Source organism: Podarcis muralis, chromosome 1 (genome assembly GCF_964188315.1).
Source record: "Podarcis muralis chromosome 1, rPodMur119.hap1.1, whole genome shotgun sequence".
NCBI classification, from domain to species: domain Eukaryota; kingdom Metazoa; phylum Chordata; class Lepidosauria; order Squamata; family Lacertidae; genus Podarcis; species Podarcis muralis.
In genome coordinates, this window is record NC_135655.1 from 117,716,168 (window position 1) to 117,742,950 (window position 26,783).

Genomic DNA, 26,783 nt, shown 5'->3' on the forward strand with positions numbered 1-26,783 from the left:
ATGGGGTTACTATGGCTCAGGCAGGCCAGGGTATGATATTCCTGAGGATTTAGCAAGTTTCACATAGTTCCAGACACAGTTTACACAAAACATTTACGGGAGCGGGTGGCACTGTGGTCTAAACCACTGAGCCTCTTGGGCTTGCTGATCAGGTCAGCGGTTTGAATCCCCATGACGGAGTGAGCTCCCGTTGCTCTGTCCCAGTTCCTGCCAACCTAGCAGTTTTAAAGCTTGCCAGTGCAAGTAGATAAACAGGTACTGCTGTGGCGGGAAGGTAAACGGCGTTTCCGTACGCTCTGGCACTTGTTACGGTGTCCCGTTGCACCAGAAGCGGTTTAGTCATGCTGGCCACATGACCCGGAAAGCTGTCTGTGGACAAATGCCCCAGTTCCCTCAGCCTGAAAGTGAGATGAGCGCTGCAACCCCATAGTTGCCTTTGACTGGACTTAACCGTCCAATCAGGATGCCCGTCAGACATCCCTCAATGCAGAGCATCTGGGCCAACAATGACAATTAATACAAAGGAGGTTCATAGACACAGAGGAGAGGAATCCCTTCAGGAACTTCCCCAGATTGCTATCTGCCTACTTCTTCTGAGGCAAGGGGGATTAAGGAGGCAGAGGAAATATTTAGAGTCTTTAGGAAAGCCAAGATGGCTTTGGGATTGCTCTCCAGTACTATTTTAGACATGTGGCTTATATACTTACGGTATGTATGTGTGTTTACCTTGTGCAATTATCAACAATTATTCTATATTTGAGACCTTAGAATTCCTATAACATCCTGAACCTAAACGTTCACTTCTCCTACGACCTTCTCATGTAAGAAGCTTACACTGAAAGTAGCGTGCTACAGTAGAGCAATTTTTTTTTCTAAAAAGGAAAGGGAGCATGCAAGGATAGGTTAATGTTTCCAGAACTTAGCAGCAACTTGGCAATGACTCGCAGCAAGTCGTTTTCTGTGGCAGCACAACTTTGGAACACCTTCCCTGCAAAACTTGACATTTTCATAGTTTTTAGTAGGTGGAAATGTTATTTTAGAAGGGTTTCGGGGTGCTGACTGAGACCAGTTACAGGTTACTTGTATTTCAGCTGATTCAATGGGATTACTGCCATTGTATTTTTGTTCTTTCACTGTCAAAAGTGCAAAAATCTCTTGAGTATCTCTGTAATACCAGATCTGTTTATACAAATGTAGGTTGCTTCTGTTTATTTCCACTGCAGAAAGATTTTACATTAAAGCAAAAGACCTCAAACTGTAATGTAGTTACTTAATAAAATATTTAATTAAGTATTCTTTATATAAGCATGAATCCTTAAATACAAAACTACAAACAGGATAAATTAAATTTATATCTTTCTTATTTTTAAAGAATATACATACTCCAAAATTTGCAGCAGGCACATTGTATACAGACAAAATAACAACTGGGCAAGAAATGGATCTTCAAGGAAATCCACTGATCACTGTACCTCAGTATTTGAATTTTAGCAGACTGCTAAGTAAACTCATCAAAGGGATGTTTGCCACCAAAATTACTAGAATCTGGAAGCCTACCAAGTTATGCTCTTTACTCTTCGTGTATGCTTTCAAAAACTGGAAGGAAAACCAATTTATCTAAATATTTTTTTCCACATATTAAGCAAAACATTTTAACACAATCACCTTTCACAATAGGGTAAAAGGGTCAACACAATACTGTTTATCAATATATGCCACTTTTCAAACCCTTCATTTCAGACACACCATTCTAATGCTAATAAAATGTCATAGGAAGATGGACCACAAACTCCTGGGTAATATCCTCAGAGGTATTACAAAGAGGTACAAAACATGGTGTCTCAGTCACAGGAACTTTCATTAAGATGCATCAAAATCAGATTGATACATTCTCCTTTCCAACATTATCATACACATGACACTCGTTTTAAGCAAAACTGACTTCTGTTTTAAGGCTGCAATCCTATGCACACATACACGGAAGTAAATCCTATTGAAATTAGCGAGAATTACTTCCAAGCAAACATGGAAGGCTGCATTAATAAGAAGCACCTTTTTGCCTGTTACGAGGAGTACACGTATCATTCCATCATCTCTTTTAATTTCTTCACAGGGCATATGCAATTAGAGCAGACACTGCATGGGCACGTGAAGTCAGACAACACGAAACCTTCAAGTGTTGCTCACATTTATTCCTTGTTAATGCTGCCTACACATGGTATCAGCTTTCACTTTGTGATTAGTGGTTGATACTGAATTATGCTAAATAATGTAAAAGAGCCACGTTGGGATGAGATGTGTGGGGATGAGATGTGCGTGCGACAAAATTAGCCCCCGTTTCTAGGCTGATTTTGTGGCTAAGGGAAGCAACTCTCCCTTAAGAAAGAGATTCAGAAGGTTATACAGAAATGGCTTGCTACATACAGTGTGGAAGTTCTACGTTTCTTGCAAATAGCAGCTGAATTATAATGGTTGCAAGGGTGAGGGATGTTCACAAGGGGAGAAGTCAAAGCCACATCCCACATGATATTAACAACCTTTTAAAAGTTAGCTCATAGGGATACCTATCATATCTTAAATGGACAGCTGTTGCTGAACGCGGCACCGAGGCACAACAGTGCAACGTTAGCTATAGCTCTTGCTGCATTTCTCCTCTCCGTCAGATAATTAGAGGGAAACAGTTTCTATATCTCATCAAACATACCCTACCGACAGCTTATCTCATGTAACATAGCTATTACAGGGCAACTACATTTAACAATGACTTCCAGTGCAATCCTATACATGTCTACTCAGAAGTAAGCCCTCTAGAGTTCAACGGGACTTGCTGGTAAGCGTCTATAGAACTGCAACCTTCGGCACCGGCTGCTTCTTTTGATGAATTTCCCTCTTTTCTCAGGAACCTCACCCCACCGAGTTTGCACAAGGGAAGACAATGAATCAAAGTAGCATAAACAAAGTGTTATTTCCCCCCCTAACATTCATAAAGAAACGATTCTGCTGTGAGAAGATTCGGAGAGCACCACCCACTTGCCAATATTAATTAGTTCTATCCTTTTGTAAGTACTTCTAAGTAGGCCAGTATCTCAAATCCAGATGACCAGACGACAACCGATGCCTCGACGGGAACAAGATTCTGAGACAACTGAGAAATCAAGCTCTCCAACATATACCCTTGTCTTGGCATAACAACATCGCTTTTTTTCAAACACATTACTGGGCACAGGTCATTCCCACCGTCGCCTATATATATAATTTGTGAGTATTTCACCTTGGGCTTTAAATGTTCTAAGAATTCTTCCAAGACTTTTCTCTTGCAGAGGTTAATAGGACACTTTGCACAATCATGAGCGTGACAATTCTGCACAGTGAGAGAGCCACAGTCGTTGAAACTTGCGGGATTTGTAAACACTTCATCAAATACTTGAGATACATCAGCAGCTTTTAAAATCCAATCAATAAATATTGCATTGGAATCCGATATAATTATGCAGTCAAAAAAGTCTTTGTGCTTGCCAATAAAATCTATCAGCTCTTTCATTCCTGTAGTAAAAGGGATTGCTGTCATAGTTCTTTTCATCTCATCTTCTCTTATGCCAATGTCCCCCAGGTATCGGAAGACTCTGCCCATATACTCTGTCCAGTATCCTTTTCGATAGGAATTTTTAATTTCATCAGGAAGCTTGGAAGCTGGTGCACATTTCACAATCCAAGTATCACTGTTTTCATCTACAACTGTATGGTCAAAATCAAAAACCAGAAGAACCTTCATTGTTGTTGGATAAATGTAAACCTGGAAATGAGAAAGAATTATTTGCTTAAGTATGCTATTCCTGTATTATATTACAGTCTGACCATGATCTTAGAAATGGAATTATGCCAGAAAAAAATATTGTCTCTCATTCAGAAAAGTATTCAAGTGTGCTTTTGAAAGCACTGTATTACAATCTACAGTATCCTATGATATGAAACCCATTTGGAATATGCAATTATTTACCATACCCTATAGCAGGTGTGGGAAATTTTTGACCCTTCAGCTGATGTTGGATTCCAGTTCCTTTCAGCCCCAGCCAGGAAGGCCAATGGTCAGGGATGACAGGAATTGTTGTCTGGCAAATCTTGAGGCCATAGGTTCCTCATTCTTGCCTTATAGGTTTCAGATAAAAGTCTGATAGCAAGCTATAGTTTGGTGCAGTTGAATGAAACAGCAAACTGCAGATTATTACAAATCAGATTCTCAGGTTTTAAGCTCCTCCCCTCTTGTGTGCAGATTGTTCTCGTAACAATAAAGCACAGTTTGTTATGTTTCAACCAGGTCAGTCTAGACCTGAAGTGGACACAAACAAATATGCACACATGTATGTTGCAATGCCAGGTGTACATCACAAAAGGCAGATACAGTGGTACTTCGGGTTAAGTACTTAATTCGTTCCAGAGGTCCGTTCTTAACCTGAAACTGTTCTTAACCTGAAGCACCACTTTAGCTAATGGGACCTCCTGCTGCCGCTGCACCTCCAGAGCACGATTTCTGTTCTCATCCTGAAGCAAAGTTCTTAACTCGAGGTACTATTTCTGGGTTAGCGGAGTCTGTAACCTGAAGCGTATGTAACCTGAGGTACCACTGTAATCTAATAGTGGAACACCACAATGGTACTCACTAGCCGACACTGATGTTTGAAATCTGAATTCATTGGAGGGTGTCAGACAAAAAGCAGTTTTCCCCAATATGAATGCAGATCCCTTTGTAATATCTGCCCATAAAGAGAGACAAGACTACTTACATTATCATCCTAGTCTATCTATAAGGAGCTCAAGGTGATATATACTCTTCTCCCTCCTATTTTACCCTCACAATAACCTTGGGAGATAGAGCAGGCTTAGAGATAATGGCTATAGTGAGCAAGTGAGGTTCAGGGGAGATTGAGGATTTGAACCCAGGACTCACCAGTACAAGTCCAACACAAAGAACGTGATCCCAACTTCTTTTTTCTATTTAGACAAAATAACATAATGTAATGACAAAATTACACAAATTGTATATCTAAGTGTCAGAAGACCCTAGTAGTGGGTTAGAGGGGCTGCTTTTAGACGGGATTATGACATCAAATGCCAGGAGCTGGAAGAAGTGCACCTTCCATATCAACATGCCATTAATTATATTGTACTTAATTGGAAGCCACTTTGGGGGTCAATTTTGGCTTAAAAGCAGGGTGTGAATATAAACACGCACATAAATATTGTGCCAGCTATTGACTTAATACATAAACACAAAGCAGAACTTTGGCAATGCTTCCGTTTTCATTGAAAGAGTATCGGGCTGCAATTCTAAGCACATTGTCAGTAGTAGTTATCTTTGAATCTTTGAGCCAACTTGCTTAGAATCTTGCTCTTCATCCCAGCAGAACCATTACGAAGCACTGCTTGGTTGAACATGAATAATTTGGAGACAGTGCGAGACAAGAACAGATCAAGAAAATAAATATGCATTCACACAATTGCATAAAGATGATCCACGCTAGACTCTGAACCGCTTTTGCGTTCTTTAGACACAGGTAGAGGGGTTTTTGTGACAGTGCTCACCTATATGGAGCCAGTCACTTCCTTTTTTGCAATCATTGTGTGCTCAGATGCGCAGCACTTTTATAAAGAGATGAGTAGCGGCACCTCATATATATATATAGCCAAAGAAAAGTACTGGACACAGGCAACAAACAGGGAAGCGACTTAACCTTACTTCCCATTCCCTGTTTATCAACATAAACTGCATGTAAACATCCTCAGCCCCCCAAACTCCTTGCAATCTCTGCAGCAAATGACACTTGCATTTAGGGATAAACATTTTGCTGTGAGGGCAAGCAGTTGACTGGCCTCTGGCATGTACAGTACAGTTCTTCATTCCGCTGGCAGCCCTGCTCTTCCTAAGCAGCGGACAGTTTGGGTCAGTGCTCAACATTAGAACACTATTTACCTTGTCCTGAGGGAAGGAAGAAACAACAGGAGACAGAAACAGTCTGGTAACCTGCTCCACTATTCAGCTCCCTCCCAGCAGTTCCCAAGCAAGCTGCCGTCTGGAGCTTTCCATCGCTGCCGCCACAGATCTAGTTAGGAAGAGAGGAAAGAAGAGCCAAGGAAATTCAGGTGAGAGCATACACGTGTATATTTAAGCCTATGAAGGCAGTTACTGCTTTCTCAGCTCCCCACCAGCTGAGTCGTATTCATAATATTTGCAACATACATTGACTTGCACGCTTTTTGATTATTATTTTTTAAGGGAAGGCGCAATTCAGTAAGGCTGTGGACAAAGTCCCGCGTGTTATTCTTGCAAAGAAGCTGGTAAAGTATGAGCAAGGCGAGGAAACTGTTAGGTGGATTTGTAGCTGGTTGCCTGATGGGATCCGAGAGAGTGCTCACTAATGGTTCCTCATCATCCTGGGAAAAGGTGACAAGTGGGGTGCTGCAGGGTTCTCTCCTGGGCCTGTTGTTATTCAACACCTTTATAAACAACTTTGATGAAGGTATTGAGGGGATGCTCATAAAATTTTGCAGCAGACACCAAACTGGGAGTGGTAGCCAATGCCGCTGAAGGCAGAATTGGGATTCAAAAGGCCCTTAACAGATTGGAGAACTGGGCCAAAACTAACAAAATGAATTTCAATAGGTTCTGAGCTTAGGCAGGAATAATCCACTGCACAAATATAAGATGGAGGACACCTGGCTTGCCAGTTGTGCATGTGAAAAGGATCTAGGGGTCTTAGAAGACCACAAGGTGAACGCGAGTCAACAGTGTGATGCAGCAGCAAAAAAAGCTAATGCTATTCTAGGCTGCATCCGCCGAAGTATAGTGCTCCAATCAAGGAAAGTCATAGTCCTGCTCTATTCTGCCTTGGTCAGACCACACCTGGAATACTGTGTCCAGTTCTGGGCAACCACAATTTAAGAAGGATGTTGACAAGCTGGAACGTGTGCAGAGGATGGCAACTGAGGCAATCGAGGGTCTGGAAACCAAGCCTTGCGAGGAACGGTTGAGGGAGCTGGGAATGTGCAAGTTGGATAAGAAGAGAGGAGATATGGGACAGCCAGCTCCAACTATCTCAAGGGCTGTCACATGGAAGAGGGAAGGAGATGGTTTTCTCCCACTCCAGTACCAATGGCTTCAAATTACAAAGAAAGGAGAACTGCCGATCTAGGGTAAGGGTAAAGGTAAAAGTAAAAGTAAAGGTAAAGGAACCCCTGACCATTAGGTCCAGTCGTGACCAACTCTGGGGTTGCGTTGCTCATCTCACTTTACTGGCTGAGGGAGCCGGCGTACAGCTTCCGGGTCATGTGGTCAGCATGACTAGGCCGCTTCTGGTGAATCAGAGCAGCACACGGAAACGCCGTCTGTCTTCCCGCCGGAGCGGTACTTATTTACTTACACTTTGATGTGCTTTCGAACTGCTAGGTTGGCAGGAGCAGGGACTGAGCAACGGGAGCTCACCCCGTCACAGGGATTCGAACCGCCAACCTTCTGAAAGGCAAGTCCTAGGCTCTGTGGTTTAACCCACAGCGCCACCCATGTCCCTTCGCCGGTATAGGGTGATATGCAAATTTAATAAGTAAGTAAGTAAATAAAAATAAAAAACATTAGGACATCAAGAAGAACTTTCTGACAGCAAGAGCTGTTCCGACAGTGGAACAGACTCTCCTTCCTTGGAGATTTTTAAAAAGCACACGTTGGGTGCTTGGCTGGAGCAGTGGGGTTGGGCTGGATGACCCTCGGGGGTCCCTTCCACCTCTCTATAATAATTGGGCAGACCAGTGCCGAGCGCCTTCATCGCATAATAATAATAATAATTTATTATTTATACTCTGCCCATCTGGCTGGGTTTCCCCAGCCACTCTGGGCGGCTTCCAAAAAACCCCCACTAAAAATACAATAACCTATTAAACATGAAAAGTTTCCCTAAACAGGGCTGCCTTCAGATGTCTTCGAAAAGTTTGGTAGTTATTTTTCTCTTTGACATCTGGTGGGAGGGCATTCCACAGGGCGAGTGCCACTACCGAGAAGGCCCTCTGCCTGGTTCCCTGTAACTTGGCTTTTCGCAGTGATGAGGGAACTGCCAGAAGGCACTCGGCACTGGACCTCAGTGTCCAGGCTGGATGATGGGGGTGGAGATGCTCCTTCAGATATACTGGACCCAGTGGCGTAGCGTGGGGGGTGCAGGGGGGGCCGGCCGCACCGGGCGCAACATCTGGGGGTTAGGGTTAGGGGGCGCAAATCCACGGGTTAGGGGGTGCAAATTACTTGCCTTGCCCCGGGTGCTGACAACCCACGCTACGCCACTGACTGGACCGAGGCCATTTAGGGTTTTAAAGGTCAGCACCAACACTTTGAATTGTGCTCGGAAACGTACTGGGAGCCAGTGTAGGTCTTTCAGGACCGGTGTTATATGTTCTCGGTGGCCGCTCCCAGTCTCCAGTCTAGCTGCTGAATTCTGGATTAGTTGTAGTTTCCGGGTCACCTTCAAAGGTAGCTCCACGTAGAGTGCATTGCAGTAGTCCAAGCGAGAGATAAGAGCATGCACCACTCTGCAGGCAGATAGGGTCTCAGCCTGCGTACCAGATGGAGCTGATAAACAGCTGCCCTGGACACAGGAGTCCCACATCATCCGAGTCCCACAGACGGCAAATATGGGGGAAAGCCTGCGGGGGAGACCCTGTCCCCGTCCCTTTTTCCCCACCCCGCCACCCCACATCCACCCAACCCGGGTCGTCTCCCTCCGGCTTGGGGCCGCCTGCGGGCCGGAGCCCGGAGGAAGCGCGGAGGACAAGGCAGAGGGACCGGCTGAGCTGCGGGAGGGGGCGCCGCGCACGCGCAGGAGGACGGGGGGGTAAACAGCCGCAACAGCGAACAACAACGACAACAAGAACCGCTGCCGCCACTGCTTCAGCAGCAGCTGGAATCGCCCGGCCGCACTGACCTGCAACGTCTCCTTCGAAGCCGGGTCACGTGAGCGGCGCGCGGACAACTCTCGCGCCGCCGCCGCCTCAGAACGTCGCGTCACTTCCCTCCCGTCCGCACGTCCCGCCGTTGCCTGGCAACCGCCGCACGCGCGCTAAGGCCCCGAGTCGCGTCGCCTCACGCCATGAAGGCCGCCGCCGCCGCCGCCGCCGCCCGCCAGGCCGTGCTCGTCAAGAAGCGCCGAGGGCAGGAGCGCCCAGCCACGCGTGCGTGTGAGGGGAAGGAGGCGCTGCTTGGGTGCCCGAGGAGGAGGGCGGCGGCGGTGGTCCCCGTTGATGCGCCTGGACCCGCTGCCAGTTTGAGCCTCCTCATGAGGCTCGGCGCCTTCGCCCTGGCAAAATGCGGGGCGGTTGGGGGGGCGAGTTTTCTCCGTCGTATTTCTGTCCTCTCTCTTCCTGCTGGGTTGTTGTTGGTCAGTCAAAAGAGATTCGGTGAAATCAGAAAAGATGGGTTTTGTCAGCAAGAGGTGGCTGCGACACGGCATACGTGGAGCTTTGTACAGTGCAGTGTTGAAAACAAAATTTAATTGAATTATTATTATTATTATTATTATTAATTTTGTGTTTTTGTCTTGGTATTTTTATCATAGCTGTCAACTTTCGGATCTGAAAATAAGGGATCAGCAGCCTCACCTGTTATTTATCTATTATTATGAAATATTTATGAAATAATAAATAACTTTGATCAAGCTAGAAAAACAAAATACATATATACCTAGGTATTACCGAAATGTATACCTACTGTTTCACTAAAGGACTTTCGACTTTGTGAGCTCATTTACCAAAGACTCGCCATGCCAGCGGCGGCGCTTGTCATTCACAGTGGTGGCGCTTGTCAGACTCAACGATGGCACTTGTCATTCTCAACGGTGCTGCACATGCGAAATTAAATTTGGGGGCGCTGGGCGGATCGTTGCACCCTGGCGGCGCATATGCTAAAGACCATAGCTGTCAACTTTCAGATTTGTAAATAAGGGATCAGCAGCCTTGAAAATAAGGGATCAGCAGCCTCACCTGTCCTGGGGACAGTCTATGGGATATCTGACAATCCGGGGAAGCAGCGGAAAACGGCGCTGAAATAAGGGAATTTCCCGCAAAAAAAAGGGAAGGTTGGCAGCTATGATTTTTATGCTGTGAACTGCCCTGAAGACGGAGATTTCAGCTTTGCTGTTTGAATTTAAAAGCTGTAGTTAGCAGGAAAATGACACTTACGTGTCATTTGGGTGCTGCCACTAACCCAGGTGGGGCCTTCCTTATCCTCAGAGGAACTGTGGCTTATATTCTAAGCATTTCATTTTTGCCCCGCTTCCCCACTATCAGCATTTTCATTTATGTGGCCTTAACTGTGATAGGTTTAAGGTGGGATGTCTGGGAAAATCTTAAATAGCTTATTTCCTAAACAGTCTTCTAGCGTCTCATAACAGAATCCTAGATAGGGACCTTTTGCCACTTCTGTTTTCAGGTCTTAACTTCCTTCACATAGCCAATGGCCTCTGGGAAATGTCCTCAATGTTGTGGTTATTAATCCACTATGAGGAATCCATAAGTTGACTAAGGCTGAAATCTTATATTGCTGGGGTCACCGGTGTGATGCCTGAAGGCATAGTGACACCATTGGGGACTTACTTCCTTGGTGGCTGTGAAGCCTCTGAGCACCCACAAACCCCATCATGAGGAGGAGAGGGTAGCTATCTTTGAAGCCCCTGGTGGGAAAGTAGCAGGAATGATTGAGCTGGAGAAGGGCAAATAAAAGCTACCAGAGAGGGTGGTGCCCATGGTGCCCTACCAATATACAAAATATACCCAATGGCCTCAATATTTTGACAAATCCTGTCCATTGTCATTTATCTGGGAATAAGTCCCCCTGAACTCTGAAGTGTTTGCATCTCAGCAGACCTATAAGACTTTAATCCTATGAACATTTACATGGGAGCATTCTCGCTGAAACCATAGAATGAACATGTTTTTAGGGTTGCAGTGTGAAGATGTCTCCATCATACAGCGTGCCCAGGGTTGCTATCTCAACCTGGTATGAAAGCCTGATTGTTTTGCCCAGAAGGTGAAAGAGTCATAAACGGCATTTGACAGAAAACTTTTTTTCATATCTAGCAAACGAAGATGATGTTGTGGAGGGAATATTTCTTCCGGTGGGAGTAGATCTCCGCCAAATAACTATACTCCCCAAAAAAGAATGGGAGAGGATTCACGATAGCCTCACCGCCCCAGCAAGAGAAGCTGCTCGGATTCGTGCTGAAAGGAAGGAGCGGAAAGATCTGCACTTAAAGTCTCAAGCACTTGTGAAAAACTGGCATAACACTATTGCGGTAAGTGACACACATACATTTCAATGCCTGTGGAATGTTTATGACAGTCCTGGTTGTATTTCTATCCTTTTTCTTACTACTGGGTTGGTTAGTCAAAAGCGTTTCAGTAAAATCAGAATATATGTGTTTATCAGCAATAGATTACTGCAACATGATATACATGGGGCTGCCTCTGAAGATGGTTCAGAAATTTCAGCTGGTGCAGAATTTGGCAGCCAGGTTGCTCACCGGGGGAAGATGGCTTGAGTATATAACAACAATCCTGGCCTGACTGTACTGGCTGCCAATCAGTTTCCTGGCCCTATTCAAATTGCTGTAAAGCCTTAAATGGTTTAGGACCACAATGCCTGAAGGGGCACCTCTCTCCATATGAACCTACCTGGACCATGAGATCATCTTCTGGTGCCCTTCTTCATATGCCTTCTCCATGAGAGGTCTGCAGGGTGGCAACACAAGAATGTTCCTTTTCTGCAGTGGTTCCCTGTTGGTGGAAATCTCTCCCCAGGGTGGTTTGCCTTGCACCTTCATCATTTATCTTTAGGTGCCAGCCAAAAATGTTTCTTTATAACCAGGCCTTTGACTGATTAAATATTCTATGGCCTTTTAAATATGTTAGTTGCAGGGGGGGGGGTGTGTTGTTGGTTTGATTTTGTTTTTTTATTTAGGTATATTGTGTTCTCATTTTGTATTTTTATGTTGTAAACCTCCCTGTGAACTTCAGATGATTTAATAAATAATAATGATGATAGTGATAATTTTATAGTGTGACCTGGGAAGTCCTGGGTTCAGAACTTGCTTCAACCATGAATTTTTCAGGTCAACTCATATTGCAATAGATAAAAAAATAACACATTTACTATGCAGACTGTTGAGCACTATTTACATGTATAGGCCCCACTCCTCAACCAGGAAAGCTCCCAGGGGATCTTACAAATTGAGAAAAATAACACAGCCCCTGCCCTCAGGTTTACAGACTAAAGAAAAAAAGACAAAATAGGAAAATGGGATATGGCAGGGGTCAAAGCAAAGACACTCAGGCACCACAATCTTAAAGGTACAAGGTTTTATAAAGCAACAGATTGGATGGAAATGGGCTGATCATTGTTTGTTTGTTTGTTGGTTGGTGGCTCCTGAGAAATAGCCTGGCAACCCAACCTACCTGGAAGTGACTGCAATGCAGCCAGAAGTTGTTGACCTTACTGGGTGGGGCCTTCATCTCCTGGGGCCTAAATGAAATCTGCCAACACTTTGTGGCATCATAGCAGGTAGGCTCATGGCTCATAGACGCCCAATACCGTCATCCTCAGATCAGATGGTCCTGCTCCTTCTCACAGGACAAGCCTCTGTGAAGGTGAGGGGAGGAGTCAGCGCATCTGGCGAAAACAGCAGTGGCTGGTGATGGCAGATCCTTGCTCTCTGCTGCTCATTCTGCTGAGTATTAGTGTTATTGATGCTAGTTTAAACAACAACATTCTGATCCTCAACATTGACATTGTATCTGCAACATTGGGTGCCTTGCATGGTGTCATAATGTGCAGCATGTGTGTGCCAGAGCAGTGGGTTATATAAAAAAAAAGTTCATAGATAGTAGTTTATAAATGAACAAATGCCTGTTTACTACTCTAGACCAAATGTCTTAGTTGAGTACTTTATTACAATGCTTCATGCAAGGAAGTTGGGTGCATAGGGTTATGGGGAGGGGTATACCGTACAGAGCAGCGATGTCACGCTGGCCACGTGACCCGGAAGTGTCTCCAGACAGCGCTGGCCCCTGGCCTCTTGAGTGAGATGGGCGCACAACCCTAGAGTCTGTCAAGACTGGCCCGTATGGGCAGGGGTACCTTTACCTTTACCTTTAGTACCTCTGGTGGGGTACGTGTCATACTCCTTCTGGGGTAGTTTATCCACCTTTGGTCCCCACCTTGCCCTCAGCTCTCACCTGTGACAGCAGCCACTCCCTGGGAGCGGCTTCAGCTGGCCGGATAAACCAGGTGTGGGTAGCCGATGGGTCTCAAACCCTAGGTGAGTTAGGGTTTGCAAAGACAGGCTCTGGCGGATTGAATGGATGAGACTAACAGTGGGTCTAATGCAGTGTTTCCCAACCTTGGGCCTCCAGCTGTTTTTGGACTACAACTCCCATCATCCCTAGCTAGCAAGACCAGTGGTCAGGGATGATGGGAATTGTAGTTCAAAAACAGCTGGAGGCCCAAGGTTGGGAAACACTGGTCTAATGGTCAAGAAGGCAGTTTCTATATGTGCTATAGAGGGACGTGAGGACAGATGGGGCTTGTTAACCTGGGAAGGTGGCCCATCTAGGAGAAGGAAAAAACTGATCCTAAACCTCTACTGCCTTTGTGGGATATCTTCAGGAGAAGAAAAGGAGAAGAAGTAAATCCTGCAAAAAGATGGAGTGGAGTTCCTTAGACGGTTGGCGCCTTGTAGGATTCTTTTTGGCAACTCATGCAGTCAAGCTGGTGCCAAACATATCACTCTGCTTTTCTTTGGACCAAATCAGCTAAGCTGAAAGGGGGATGGGGTGGATCTTGTCAGGGCAGCACAGGACCTCTATACACACTGCCCAGGCTTGTGCCCCGATGAGGTCACTTTGGTGCTGCTAACACATTGGTTTGACTTTATCTCCACAGGTGTACTCCATTTTTTTCTCGAGACAGACAGATTGCAACAATATTGAATGAATGAAAGAATAAATAAAATATTGCATTGCAGGGTATGGCACAAGCAAAACTGAAAGCCAAGAAAGAGCGTCAGGAGAGGGATGAGGAAGAAAAAAGAAAGGTTGACCTGGAAGAAGCAAAGTATGAAGCACAGAAGCGAAAAGAGGCGGTGGCACAATCCAAACTCTATCAGTACTACCAAAATGAGAGAGTGAAAGACTTCCATGTAACATTTATTATTATTATTTCACTTTAATGTGGGGGATATGTTCAACATAGAAGCTGTATTAAATGAGGGAAATAGGCACAATCAAAATGGCTGTTAATAAGCTTTGCTTGGGATCAGAAGAAGCCGAGAGTAGCTGGGAAAACATGGTCTAATTATACAATAAGCAATGGGGGGGACTAGCATTCCCATCAGTAAAAAACTGCTATCAGGTAGCCCTCTTAACAAATTTGAAAAAGTGGTTTCATTGACACAGATCATTAATATTGGAAGAGGGTAATAGCTCTGTGTGAGGCTGTGAGAACCAGCTTATGCTTTTCTTTGCAAAGCAGGCCAGTCACATCCCAAACTGTCCAGGAATGGCTTCCACCCCCCACCGCATCTTAATGTGTATAGGCCCCAGACAGGAGCAGATTCCGAGGCTATTGAAGAAACACTGGTACAGGGACTCTGAGATAACATCCTGTTTACTTGACCTTCCCCAGTTGAAAGAAACTTGCTTTCCTCCGTCAACTTGTTTGATGAAGGAAGCAGAGCCAGCACCCAGCTCTCTGCCTCTACCCAGAGATCAGAGCAACCTGCTTTCCCATGTCGGCTCCAATCCCTATACCTTTGTGGCATGAACCAAGTGACTTAGGCTCATGGGTCCCCCCCCTAACCTTGTGGGTTGGCAAACGTCTCTAATTATATAACATTTAAACTTATATCTCAATGGTACTTTCCACTAGTAAGATTGAACCATATATCTAGGACAACAAGCAATATACAGTATGCTGGCTATGTAAAGCAACAAATGCAGATATGTGTCATATTTTTTGGACTTGTCCCAAAACAAAGATTCTTTGGATTGAAATATGTAAAAGAAATTGATGTTATAGCAGGGTATACATTTCTAATGAACTCACATACCCAATATTGTTTGGGTATGTGAAAGATCGCGTTTTAACAGACAACAGAGAAATGGTTATAAATTTATTGACTGTTGTTTGAATAATGATTAGCTCCTAAGTGGAAAGAAGAAGAAAAACTCTAATCAAAATATGGGAGGTTGTAAATAGGTTGTAAATATGATAAAATCGACAAACATGGTCAGAATTAGAATTAGAAAAGGAAGACAACCTCATGATCATTTTATAGAGTAATTGAATTTGTTTATAATATATTGGAATAACAAAGCACAAGACAATATAAACCCACACATGTTATTAAATGTCATGTAACTTAACTTTCAGAGTTCTCTCTCTTAACACATTAGAAATTATCAGCTACTGTTGTTAAGGGGAAACATCATTTGTATAATACTTACATCACTGGTGCATCATTTATTGCTTTAAAATATTGTTTGTTGTTTAAATAAAACAATAAAAAGAATCCCTATCAAACATTGCAATTTTATTTTGCAGAGAGCCCTCTTACTTACCGAATGCTTAAAAGAAAGAGATGCTCAGATTGAATTTAAAAAGGTAAAAGAAAACCTGTACCGCTGCAGAGATGAAGAAGTAGAACGTGAACGGCTAAAAGCCGTACAAAAAGAGGAGGAAAAGATTAGAGAGAACCGTAGGAAGAGAGTGCAACTCAGCAAGGATCAACTGGAACAGTAAATATAATTAGCAGAGCTCTTTTTTCAAGCCCACAGAATAAAATAAATGTGTCATTTGTGGTGTAAGCACATTTGCTCCATAAAGCAACAGCATAGAAACTGATCTGTTTTAACATTTGCTGGGTGATGGGGCAGGAAACCCCACTTGTTCACTGTTATTCTTCCAATAGTGTTTGGGGAAGGGCCGTAGCGTATGTTTTGCGTGCAGAAGCTCCCAGATTCAATTCATGGCATCTCAGACAACCCTGCCTGAAATCCTGGAGAGAGCTGCTGCCACCACTCCACGTAGATCAGGGTTCCCCAAACTTGGGTCCCCAGCAGTTTTTGGACTACGATTCCCATCATCCCTGACCACTGGTCTTGCTAGCTAGGGATGATGGGAGTTGTAGTCCCCCAAAAACAGCTGGAGACCCAAGTTTGGGAAACCCTGGTGTAGACAGTCCTAAGTTAGATGGACCAATCGTCTGACTCGGTATAAAAGAGCTTCCTATGTTCCTAAAGAAAGAATGCTCTTGTCTCAGCGGTGCTTGATTTTGACAATTAGTACTGCATTAGTGCCTAGGCAAGTAAATATGAAAGAGAGATGGTGATTTAAGAAACCAAAACATACCATATTGGCCCACGTTCTGAATTAGCAGCTGTAACTCCTTACTCCCTCTCACTGCTGGAAGGAAGTTGTACTCCAAGTACCATTTGCCCTGGGACTCCGTAAATGAGGGGAAGGCCTCTGTTGCTAGTCAACAGAATAAGGACATTCACAGGGATGCTGCATCTCTTCTCTTTTAGGAAGAATACAAGTGACGAGTTGAAGGCCAGCCTGGCCTCAACCATTGGCCAGACAGTGGTGATGGTGGTGATGGTGATAATGGTGATGATTCATACCCCGCCCATCCGGCTGGGTTTCCCCAGCCACTCTGGGTGGCTCCCAACAGATTAAAAACATAATAAAACATCAAATATTAAAAACCTCCCTAAACAGCGCTACCTTCGGATATCTTCTAAAAGTCAGATAGTTGTTTATTTCCTTGACATCTGATAGGAGGGTGGGCGCCACCACCGAGAAGGCCCTCTGTCTGGTTCCTTCCTCCCCCCACTCCTTAAATTAAAGAACACTCAGCTCCAACTGCCAGTTGATCTGAGAGTTCAGAATTAAACGGCTAAGGACCGCAATATCTCAAGGACCGCCTCTTTCCATATGAACCGGTCCTTGAGATTGTCTTCTGAGGCCCTCCTTCATGTGCCTCCTCGAGAGGTCTGGAGGGTGGCAACACGAGAACAGGCCTTCTCTGCAGTGGCTCCCTGTCTGGAATGCTCTCCCAGGGAAGTTCGCCTGGAACCTTCGTTATATACCTTTAGGTGCCAGGCAAAAAAGTCCCTTTTTGATCAAATTTGCATCCTATGCCCTTTTAAAATGTTTTTGTTGTGGTGGTGGTGGTGAGGGGGGCTATTGGGTGGTTGTTTTTATTTTCATTAGGTATCTTGTGGTTTTATATCTTGATTTTATTCTGTGAACTGCCCTGAGACCCCCGGGGATATAAATTCAATAAATAATAATTGAGGGAAGGCTACCCTAGCCTCTGCTTATCAGCCAGAGGAACAAGGGCACCGGTAGGATTTTTAATTTTGCAAACTGTTTTAATGTTTTAAAAATCGTATTGGAGATAATTTGTTTGAAAAGTGGGGGTACACCTTTTGAGAGAGAGAAAAAAGACGTCCTGCGAATAGCCGCAATCCACCTGTACCGTTCTTTTTGAGCATCCAGAACTTCTGCCAATTGTAGAGGAACTTTAGACATGGCTCATTGACCAATCTTTTCTATCTTTTAGGATAAAAGAGCATGAACGCCTAGCAGAACTGAGCAGGCTGGAAGACAAAAGGGAAAGGGCAGAGATTCAGGAGCAGGTCCTGCTAAATCAACAGGAAGTGCTGCAGAAAGAGCAAGAGGAGCGTGAAGACAAAATCAGGCGTAGAAAGGAGCATCAGGTATGAGATGGGAGTTAGTAGCCAAATGGATCTGAAAAAACGCATTTCAGTTTCCACTGGACTTTGACTAGGTGCTTACTTCGACAAATTACCAGTCAAATTACTCACAGGCCTGCTTATGACAAATGGAGGGGAAGTTGGTTTCTGGTGCTTAGGCCAAGAGCTTGTGTCATATTTTCAGATATGACTTTGTAGGGGAGCCTTTAGTTCAAAGGTCAGGAGAGAGAGGCTGCTTCCATGCACAATTTTGTTTGGATAGGTGATTGTTAAAAGGTAAAGGTACCCCTGCCCGTACGGGCCAGTCTTGACAGACTCTAGGGTTGTGCGCCCATCTCACTCTATAGGCCGGGGGCCAGCGCTGTCCGAAGACACTTCCGGGTCACGTGGCCAGCGTGACAAGCTGCATCTGGCGAGCCAGCGCAGCACACGGAACGCCGTTAACCTTCCCGCTAGTAAGCGGTCCCTATTTATCTACTTGCACCAGGGGTGCTTTCGAGCTGCTAGGTTGGCAGGCGCTGGGACCGAACAGCGGGAGCACACCCCGCCGCGGGGATTCGAACCGCCGACCTTTCGATCGGCAAGCCCTAGGCGCTGAGGCTTTTACCCACAGCGCCACCCGCGTCCCCTAGGTGATTGTTAGGGATGTGCTAATTCAGCAGCTGTGAGGCTCACACAGATTATGGTGCTCTCTACTATTCCCAATGGCAGATTGGATATTGGCAATACAGTCATACCTTGGAAGTCGAATGGGATCCGTTCTGGAAGTCCATTCAACGTTCAGAAACCAAAGCGTGGCTTCCGATTGGCTGCTCCTGCAGCCATTCAAAAGCCGCAGAAGCCCTGTTGGATGTTCAGCTTCCAAAAATAGTTCGCAAACCGGAACATTCACTTCTGGGTTTGCGGCATTCGGGAGCCGAAACGTTCAAGAACTAAACTGTTCGAAAACCAAGACACAACTGTTTTAGTGAAGGTGGTACAATCTAACTCTGCTATAGTGTCAAACCAGCAGTTGACAAAGTTGCCTTCTGGGCAAAATCTTATGGGCATTTCCTATTCATGTTTCATCACCTGTTGATATCTTTGTAGAACCTGCATATGAAACAATGCCAATAGTCTCCATCCTTGACAGAAATGACTTCTAGTTAGGTGCACAAAGGGCGGGGATTTGTAAGCAGTGCAAAAATTGGGAGTTCAGTCATATTTTTGCAGCGAGTTGTCTGTATCGGGACCAATATAAGCCACAAGGTGCACTTTTTCAAGGACAGGCTGTCAGGAGCTCCATAACAGCTACACAGCTCCAACACTGGTACCCATGTTTACACGAGATGACATTAATATGCTGTCTTATATTTGCACTGTCACCACTGCTTCTTGCTCCTTTGATGTCGAAAACAGGAACAAATCCCTATAAATCTCCTTCTCCCAACTCTGTACTTTGCATAAATACATAACATTCTTCATGATCTTTTCTGTCCTCTTCCATAGCTCGGGCCTAGCTGGTGCAAACGCAGTGAAGCCTTATGTAAAGATTCTGCGCCACCCCTCTGTGAACCCGCACTTGGAAAGAGTTAGGATTGGGCAGAAGTGGCATTCCAGCCCCAGTTTGCCCAGTGAAGGCACAGGTCATTGGAGAGCTACTGCTGGTGGTGCTCCCACTGATGATAGCTGGCCAAGCCTTTGATACAGGGTGTTTGGGGTCTTGTGTGAAGCAGGGCCGGCCAAGGATCAGCAAAAAACAAAAACCCACATTCTACCCTGACCAGCAGGAGGCAGCAGGGCTTCCTTCAATTATCCTCCAGCCAGTCGACTCTATACAGTGGTACCTCGCAAGACGAATGCCTCGCAAGACAAAAAACTTGCTAGACGAAAGGGTTTTTTGTTTTTTGAGCTGCTCCGCAAGACGATTTTCCCTATGGGCTTGCTTCGCAAGACGGAAACGTCTTGCAAGTTTGTTTCCTTTTTCTTAACACCGTTAATACAGTTGACTTCGAGGAGCAACTCATAGCACGCAGTGTGGTAGCCTTTTTTGAGGTTTTTAAAGACTTTGGTGATTTTTGAAGCTTTTCCAAAACTTTCCCGACACCGTGCTTCGCAAGACGAAAAAAATCGCAAGACGACAAAACTCGCAGAACGAATTAATTTCGTCTTGTGAGGCACCACTGTAGTGTGCTCTGCTCGGCACTTATTTTGGTAAACAAAATACGCATTCTGAGTTTTTTCGTGTTTTTTTTTTTAAAGGCACATGTTGCTGACCAGGTGACTCTCAAGGCTATCGAGAAGCAAAAAGAAGAGGAAGAGGATGATAAAGTCCGAGCACATTATAAAGCAAAGCAGGCTATGGCTAAGCTGAGAAAAGCAAAAGAAGATGAAATGCACAGGTAGGCAGAATGTGAGCGGGAAATGGAAACACATTACCCAAATAAAACAAGGCACAGTTTTCTAGCGTTATGAATTATTACGGTAGAGACCCCATCTCGCACACAGAGGTATTATGAAAGGAAAGTATCACTGCGGCTGTTCTTGCATCCGTGCCAGCATTTCCCCTTGCCTGACAACAATCCCCCCTCCTCCCCATCATATTCTTCTGGGGGTTCTTCTTAGTCCCAACAGAGCCAATTTCAGGGGGGGGGGGCGGGGGAGTCCTGTTGCACTAATGAAGATTCTTGGTTGGCCTCTGCTAGCAGGACTTGTTTGTTGAATCCTGCTCTGTGGGACCAAGGACTCTCGATTCAGTTTTACTCTGCTGCGAACTCTTTTTTAAATTTTATTTGACTGATAACATTTGCATCCTACATTACTTCCATCACGAAACCCAAGGCAGCATACATGGAGTTGCCAAGTAATCTCCCAACCGTAAGATCACTGATTTGAGATAATGTTTTAAAACTGTTTTTTAGACTGCCGTGTCTGCTGCCCTGGATGAAAGGGCAGGATACAGATCAATCAAGCAAACAAATGTGCCCACAGACCTGCCTAGGAACCAGTATAAGAGATGAATATTATACAGAGGCACGGATGAGAAACAGGATGCAGCCAGTGGGCCAGATAGTTACCTCGGTGATGTACTGTGGGCCATTCTGACAAGTGTCAATCACCCGACATCACAAGTGACTCCAAGCAAACTAGAATTCCTTTGCAGGTGCCACTTGAACTGCAACCGCAGAGAAATATTCTTCTGTCACCAGCTTGAATTCAAGCCGGCCCGTCAAAGAGATACTTGCACTTACCGCAAACTATATTTGGGGCTTGCTGCAAGTGCAGATTCCAGCTAGCTTGTGAAGCCCACTTCAGGCAAGCAGCAACTCCATAGTACATCTGACCCCAGTGGGCACTAGTCAGCTGAATGATGCTGACTGCAAACTGACTTTGGGTAGGCACCAGCAGGTCGGGAACACTGTAGTGCAGATTTATTTATATCTTTATTTACAGGCAACTCCCGATTTGCATTCTGGGTCATCACACACAATGGCAGAGTGCACATAAGCCCTCCTCCTTTTCCAGCCACATCCGGGACGCTGCGATGTGCGTGTGCACAGTCGTGCGCCAATTGGACGCGTGTAAATCAGCTGTTGCTTGTGTTAACTTTGCTGACTTTGCGTTAACCTGGTGACTTTGCTGTCACCACCAATCAGCCGAAGATCGCTGACAGCAAGCCTCCCTCGCCGAGGAACAACTGGGAGTGTTTTAAGGCTCCTGATTGCTCCTTGGCAGCCAGCTCGCCACCTGTCTGGCACCAGGTGTCACGTATGTAGAGATACAGAGCATCAGTCCTTCCTCTGATTGGCATAGAGGAGTGTGGTTTTATCCAATTTGCTAGTTTAATCAAGGCATGCCTCAGGCCTCCCCTCACAGCACGCAGTTGATGAATCTTGGCACTTACGGCTGAACCATTGCAGGTTAATGGAGGAGCACAGAGACAACATTACTAGCCGCCTCCTGGCTCATATGAAAAAGGAGGCTGATGATGAAGATGAGCGTATCGCTAGGGACATTGCAGAGACGGACGCGCAGCTGGAGAGAGAACGCAAAGAAAAAGAAGAAAAGAACAATGCTGAACTGAAATCCATCACAGAGCACAGAATGAATGTGGTAAGAAAAATAAAATTAAGCATGCTTTTCTGTTTCACCATTTCTTATTTATCAGTTGGGATGGAATCCAGCATTGGGTCAGCAGTCTGCTTGCACCACTGGATTTCACTTTTACCTCTTCCCCCATGCACCCCATAATAGGTTTCAGAGGATCCCCCAGCCATGTAGAGCAGATTTTGAGGGTATGTGGGAGACCACAAGGGAGGGAGAGAAAGGTGAAGTTGCATTGAGAGAGCAGAAGTTCAGTTTGCGAGTAGACAGTGTTGGATGCAACCTTTAGTCTCAAAAAATAGACTTCTTTTACACAGGCCCTGTGTTCCTGAGCAGCTTTCATGAAAGCAAGTTCCGTTAAAATAGTGGGACTGGCTTACACATAAAAGTATTTAAAAATTGGATGCCCAGAATATCAAAATTGCATATATGTAACTCTTAATGTTAGTAGCAGGGTAGAGAGTCATCAGATCTTAGGCTTCACTACCACAGGATAAGAACTGGATTGTGTTGTTATAGATTAAAAGGAAAGAAGAGAAAGAAAAACAGGACAGACTAGAGGCTCAAGAAATACTTCGTGGACAAATAGAAGCAGATCGGATTTTCCAAGAACTGGAGAAAGACAAGAAACACAGAAATCATTGTGCAAACTTAAAATTACAAGACTTCCATGTCATGCAGATAGTAAGTATGGGCATTAAGTTTACAAAGTAAACTTCTTTAAAAAGGGCGAAAATGGAATATGACTTGTACTTTTCTGTCTAGTGCTTGAGAGGGCAGTCTTGAGTGAGAAAACTGCCCTCTGCACCTGCAAATGGATGAAGTCCCAAAGACAGGCTTCCTTTGTCTCCAGATGACAAATGCCTTAGAGAAAGGAACCTTGCATACTGTCAGAAATCAAAGAAAACTGGGAACATCATCACTGTAGTGTAATAGTCAGAGGCTTGAATCCTGACTATCATGAGCAGAAAACTCACAGAAGTATTCTTTCTTTCTTTCTTTCTTTCTTTCTTTCTTTCTTTCTTTCTTTCTTTCTTTCTTTTTCCGTCTCTGTCTCTTTCTGTCTCTCTCTCCCTCCTCTGCACACCAGTCCTCTCCAGAGGGTTATAGGGGGTCCTGCACAGTGTAGGTTTCCGGGGCGTTGCCAGAGGAAGGGGGGGGAATTTCCCAAAATCAGATGAGGGGGATCTTCCATGTTTTGGAAGTGTAGGTGGTATTTTAAATATTTAAATAGGCAAAAACTGACAGGTTCCCTGCTCTCAAGCGGCAAACAACAGTGGCAATGAATGAAAGAGACCGCGTGAGCGCAGGGAGGGAAGAAAATAGACAAATGCCATTACAGATACTGAAAGCTTAGTTTCACTGGATTAAACTGGGATTCTCAGAATGCTGAATTTTACATTCGGTAGTTAATGCTGTACTTGTGTCCCACTCACAATGTTTATTAACTTTATAGAACAAGGATTGCACCCGCACGATATCATTTATCCTAGCTAGTGCTTCAGTCGTGTGCTAATTATTATTATTATTGAGGGAACCAGGACATCTATAACTTTATAGTTTCAGTTTTAATATATTATAAAATTATTGTTGGATATATTTAAGACTTCCCTCCTCCCTTCCAATGCAGGTCGAAAAAAAGTTAAAAGAAGATCGTGAGAAACAAGCGGATACGGACTATGTCAGACAAAAAGAACGCATTTTATTATTCAAGGAGCAGGAATTCCAGAAGTACGCAAAGAAAATCATTGATGAGCAATCCAAGACAACTCGGAATCTCTACCCTCTTTTGAAAGCACTCAGTGAAGGTGACAAAGGTATAAACAGACCAGTTTTTAGAGAAAATGAACAGCCGTGTGAAAAGCAGCCTACTAAGCTGCCGTTTATAGGTGACACAGCTCAAGAAATGAAATGGTTAAATGAATATGAATATGGGCACACGAAGGGTCGGCTAGGTTTTTCATGGTAAGGAAAACCCTTCCGAATGCTACAGTGAACGTCTAATGCATTTTTAAATCACCCCAAATTGTAGTAGAAAATTAGCAAGTTTAAGATGCCTTAATAAAGGTTGCAACCATCCAAATATATTTACGTATAACTTTGAAAATCCGTAGCTCTAATGATGTGTAGCGTTTAGAAGTTCCAAAACAGCCATTCACACCTTTCTATTCAGTTTTATTTCAGGAATATCTACTCCTTTAATCCTTCAGTTTCTGCCACCTGTACGAACACCAAAAATAACACGCACTTCGCGAACAAACCATTTGCTCTACCTCTTCCGTTTAAACTTTTTAGGCTAAAAGCATTAACTAGCCACTTAGTTCTAAACATAAGATTCCTGATCAGGTATTTGCCTCTTGATGGCCAAAATCCCACCCATGGCTATTTTTCTTTCAATAGCCGGCATGCCACTCTCTAATCCCGATCAAGATTGTGGCATTGTGGGGAGGTATATGCAATTTAACCCTCGCTATGCTCTCAGTCTGGATTGGACTCCCCCTCTCCTGCTTTTTGCACTCGAAGCTAATGGATGCTCCCCTGGGGCCCCCATGGACATAGCAGGCAGTGATCTGGATTGGGACCACGGTGGGAGAGGGGCAAAAAGAGTTAAAGCCCACCTACCCTCCATTGCACTGGTTATTTGTGAAAGAGAAAAACGTCATGCATTGGAGGGACTGTGGCACTCAAAGTAGGGAGCCATATACAAGGAAGTAGCTGTAGTTGGGAACAGAGGTGCTTATCCTTTCCCTCACCCCCTGGACTGGAAAACCTCATCTTGGGCCAGACGGAATATAAAGTAGTCAGGTCTGCAGAATAAATGCAACAGGAAGACAGCATCTCTTGTTCCCTTTCAACTGCCCCTTGCTGCTTTGCGTGTCAGTTTGGGAAGTGCCATCAACTTGGATGATTAAAAGGAAGATGAGCAGCGGTTGGTTTTCTACACAAAGCAGGAATAGTTCGACCCTTAGTATGCATAAGTCATGAACTATGTACCTGTAGATCTTCTGTCACCCCTTCTTGATCAATCGTCATCTAGCCTTTAAACAATATTTTAATCAACAGATAACTAAGACCTCAGTATAAGTGCCTCTTTGATGAACAGGGAAAAGAAACAATAATTTATCTTAAGTGTGAGATGGCTCACAACGTAGTAAAGGATAATTTGCAGCTATGCACTGTTTACTTGTAATAAAAGCTTTGTTATGACATCATTTTGCAGTTTGGGAATTGTCATAGCGCCCAGGGAAGAATATTGTTCAGTGTTGACTTTTATAAAGCAAAACTGTTTATAGAAATGCATTGGAAACATCTTTACCAAAAAAGAACAACAGTGGTGTTTTAAATAAAATAAAAACAAACTGCAGCATTTATTTATTCCATTTCTGTCCTGCCTTTCCTCCAGGGAGCTAAATGCAATAAAAATGGGATCCCGAAATGGTTTTTCCCATCCAGGTACTGACCAGACTCAGAGCTACTTAACCTTAGCATGGTTCCTGTATCATGATCTTCAGATGCTGCTTAAGGCCAATTTAAATTGGATCCTCCAACCCAATTAGTGTCATACCTCTGGTGTTGCAAAGGAGATATGCAGACAAAATAAGTTTTCCTTTCAGGTTTGGAAATTGCTTGCACAAGGTGGGTGCGGATATACGACTGGCGTTGGGAATTCAGGCATCTAGTATTTGCATTGCATGTAGGTAACTTGTTGGTTCCATGCCTCTCAATAAGGCACAATACGAGGCCACCTACAGGCAAGGTAGGGGGATCTACCTACTGGGGAACTCCCCTGGTATAAAGGGATACATTAGTTTGTGGTTTTAGTGATGTCACCTGGAGATAGTAGCTTAGCTTCAGAATTCAATTTATTAGCAGCTGCCACAAGGCCAACCAGTTCAACAGCGAAGAGCCCATGGAAAATCTTGATGCTGAAGCTGGGGTACAGGTTACATTCCAGAAAACACCTCTCCACAAAGGCTGGCATTCAAAATCCTATTTTGTAGTAAAACAGGGTCCTTTGGGGTTGCAGAACCTGAGACATGCAAAGTGACATACAACAGAGACCAGGCCTACAGTGCAGCCTATTGTATAGATGCTTGAGACAGCAGCGATTGTGGTTGAGCCATGGAACCACTTCATATAGCTGAAACAGGACCTCATTACCCCAAATGGTATTTTAGAATCAAACTGTTAGAAGAAAAGATTACAGATATGGCTGCTAGTCTGAATAGGACTTAATTTAGAGGCAGCTCTTTGGATCAGGAGATTCATGACCTAAATAGAGAGAAAATGAGACAAGTAGGATCAATTATATATATCAGCTTACGAGAATAACTCGTACTGCCGTTTGACTTCCCTAGCTTGCTGCATTGCTGTAGACCAGGGCTTTCCAAACTCTTCACACTTTTTTAGGCATTTCATGACACAGTAATTCAGTTTTACTAGCAAACCAGAGGTTAAACTAATCCCTTTCCAGCCCTGGGAAGAGCACAGGGAGCGTTTGTGCACACTGAAGCCGACACACTAACGTGTCGCAACACACAGCTTGGAAAGCTTCGCTGCAGACTGTACTGTTGCTAGTTTCTAGTATCGGTGTCATGTTTTCTGCCATGAGCAATGTCAAGCCAGCCCTTGCACATGACAGCCAGTTTACTCTATAGCCAGAAATATCACGTGGCATAGCTTTGCTGGGAGTGTATCGCTTCCTTTTTTTAAAAATAATATTTTTATTGGATTTTTTTTGAGAAAAGAAAATAGCCAAACATATATCAAACACAAAAGACATAACTAACAACTATATATAAAAAGAAAAGAGAAAAGATCACAGTTTTTCATACATATTTTCCATAACCATCTGGACTTCCTCACATTTCCTTTTCCTGCGTTCTCCGTATAAA

General features: G+C 44.3%; 2 protein-coding genes across 8 annotated transcripts; one reads left to right on the plus strand and one right to left on the minus strand.

The window, feature by feature from the left end:
• Positions 1-1,261: 1,261 nt before the first annotated feature.
• On the minus strand, positions 1,262-9,095 carry PHOSPHO2 (phosphatase, orphan 2). Of its 4 annotated transcripts, none has more exons than XM_028750180.2 (4): positions 8,961-9,095; positions 5,969-6,098; positions 4,946-4,989; positions 1,262-3,793 (listed from the first exon to the last, which is right to left on the minus strand). In XM_028750180.2, the coding sequence occupies exon 4, from the start codon at positions 3,770-3,772 to the stop codon at positions 3,050-3,052; it is 723 nt and encodes a 240-aa protein (XP_028606013.1). In that variant the 5' UTR covers positions 3,773-3,793; positions 4,946-4,989; positions 5,969-6,098; positions 8,961-9,095; the 3' UTR covers positions 1,262-3,049. The 4 variants fall into 4 exon arrangements, with proteins under 4 accessions (XP_028606013.1, XP_077773307.1, XP_028606023.1 ...); XM_077917181.1 differs by lacking the exon at positions 8,961-9,095 and adding an exon at positions 8,502-8,712; XM_028750190.2 differs by lacking the exon at positions 8,961-9,095 and adding an exon at positions 8,394-8,523.
• CFAP210 (cilia and flagella associated protein 210) lies at positions 9,047-25,265 on the plus strand. 4 transcript variants are annotated; one of them, XM_077917157.1, is made up of 9 exons: positions 9,052-9,213; positions 11,110-11,324; positions 14,052-14,225; positions 15,629-15,822; positions 17,652-17,808; positions 20,047-20,186; positions 21,705-21,897; positions 22,408-22,572; positions 23,519-25,265. In XM_077917157.1, exons 1-9 carry the CDS (start codon positions 9,126-9,128, stop codon positions 23,855-23,857), a joined length of 1,665 nt encoding a protein of 554 aa, XP_077773283.1. In that variant the 5' UTR covers positions 9,052-9,125; the 3' UTR covers positions 23,858-25,265. The 4 variants fall into 4 exon arrangements, with proteins under 4 accessions (XP_077773301.1, XP_077773283.1, XP_028562432.2 ...); XM_028706599.2 differs by having other exon boundaries at positions 9,053-9,207; XM_077917169.1 differs by lacking the exon at positions 9,052-9,213 and adding an exon at positions 9,226-9,413.
• Positions 25,266-26,783: the final 1,518 nt, after the last annotated feature.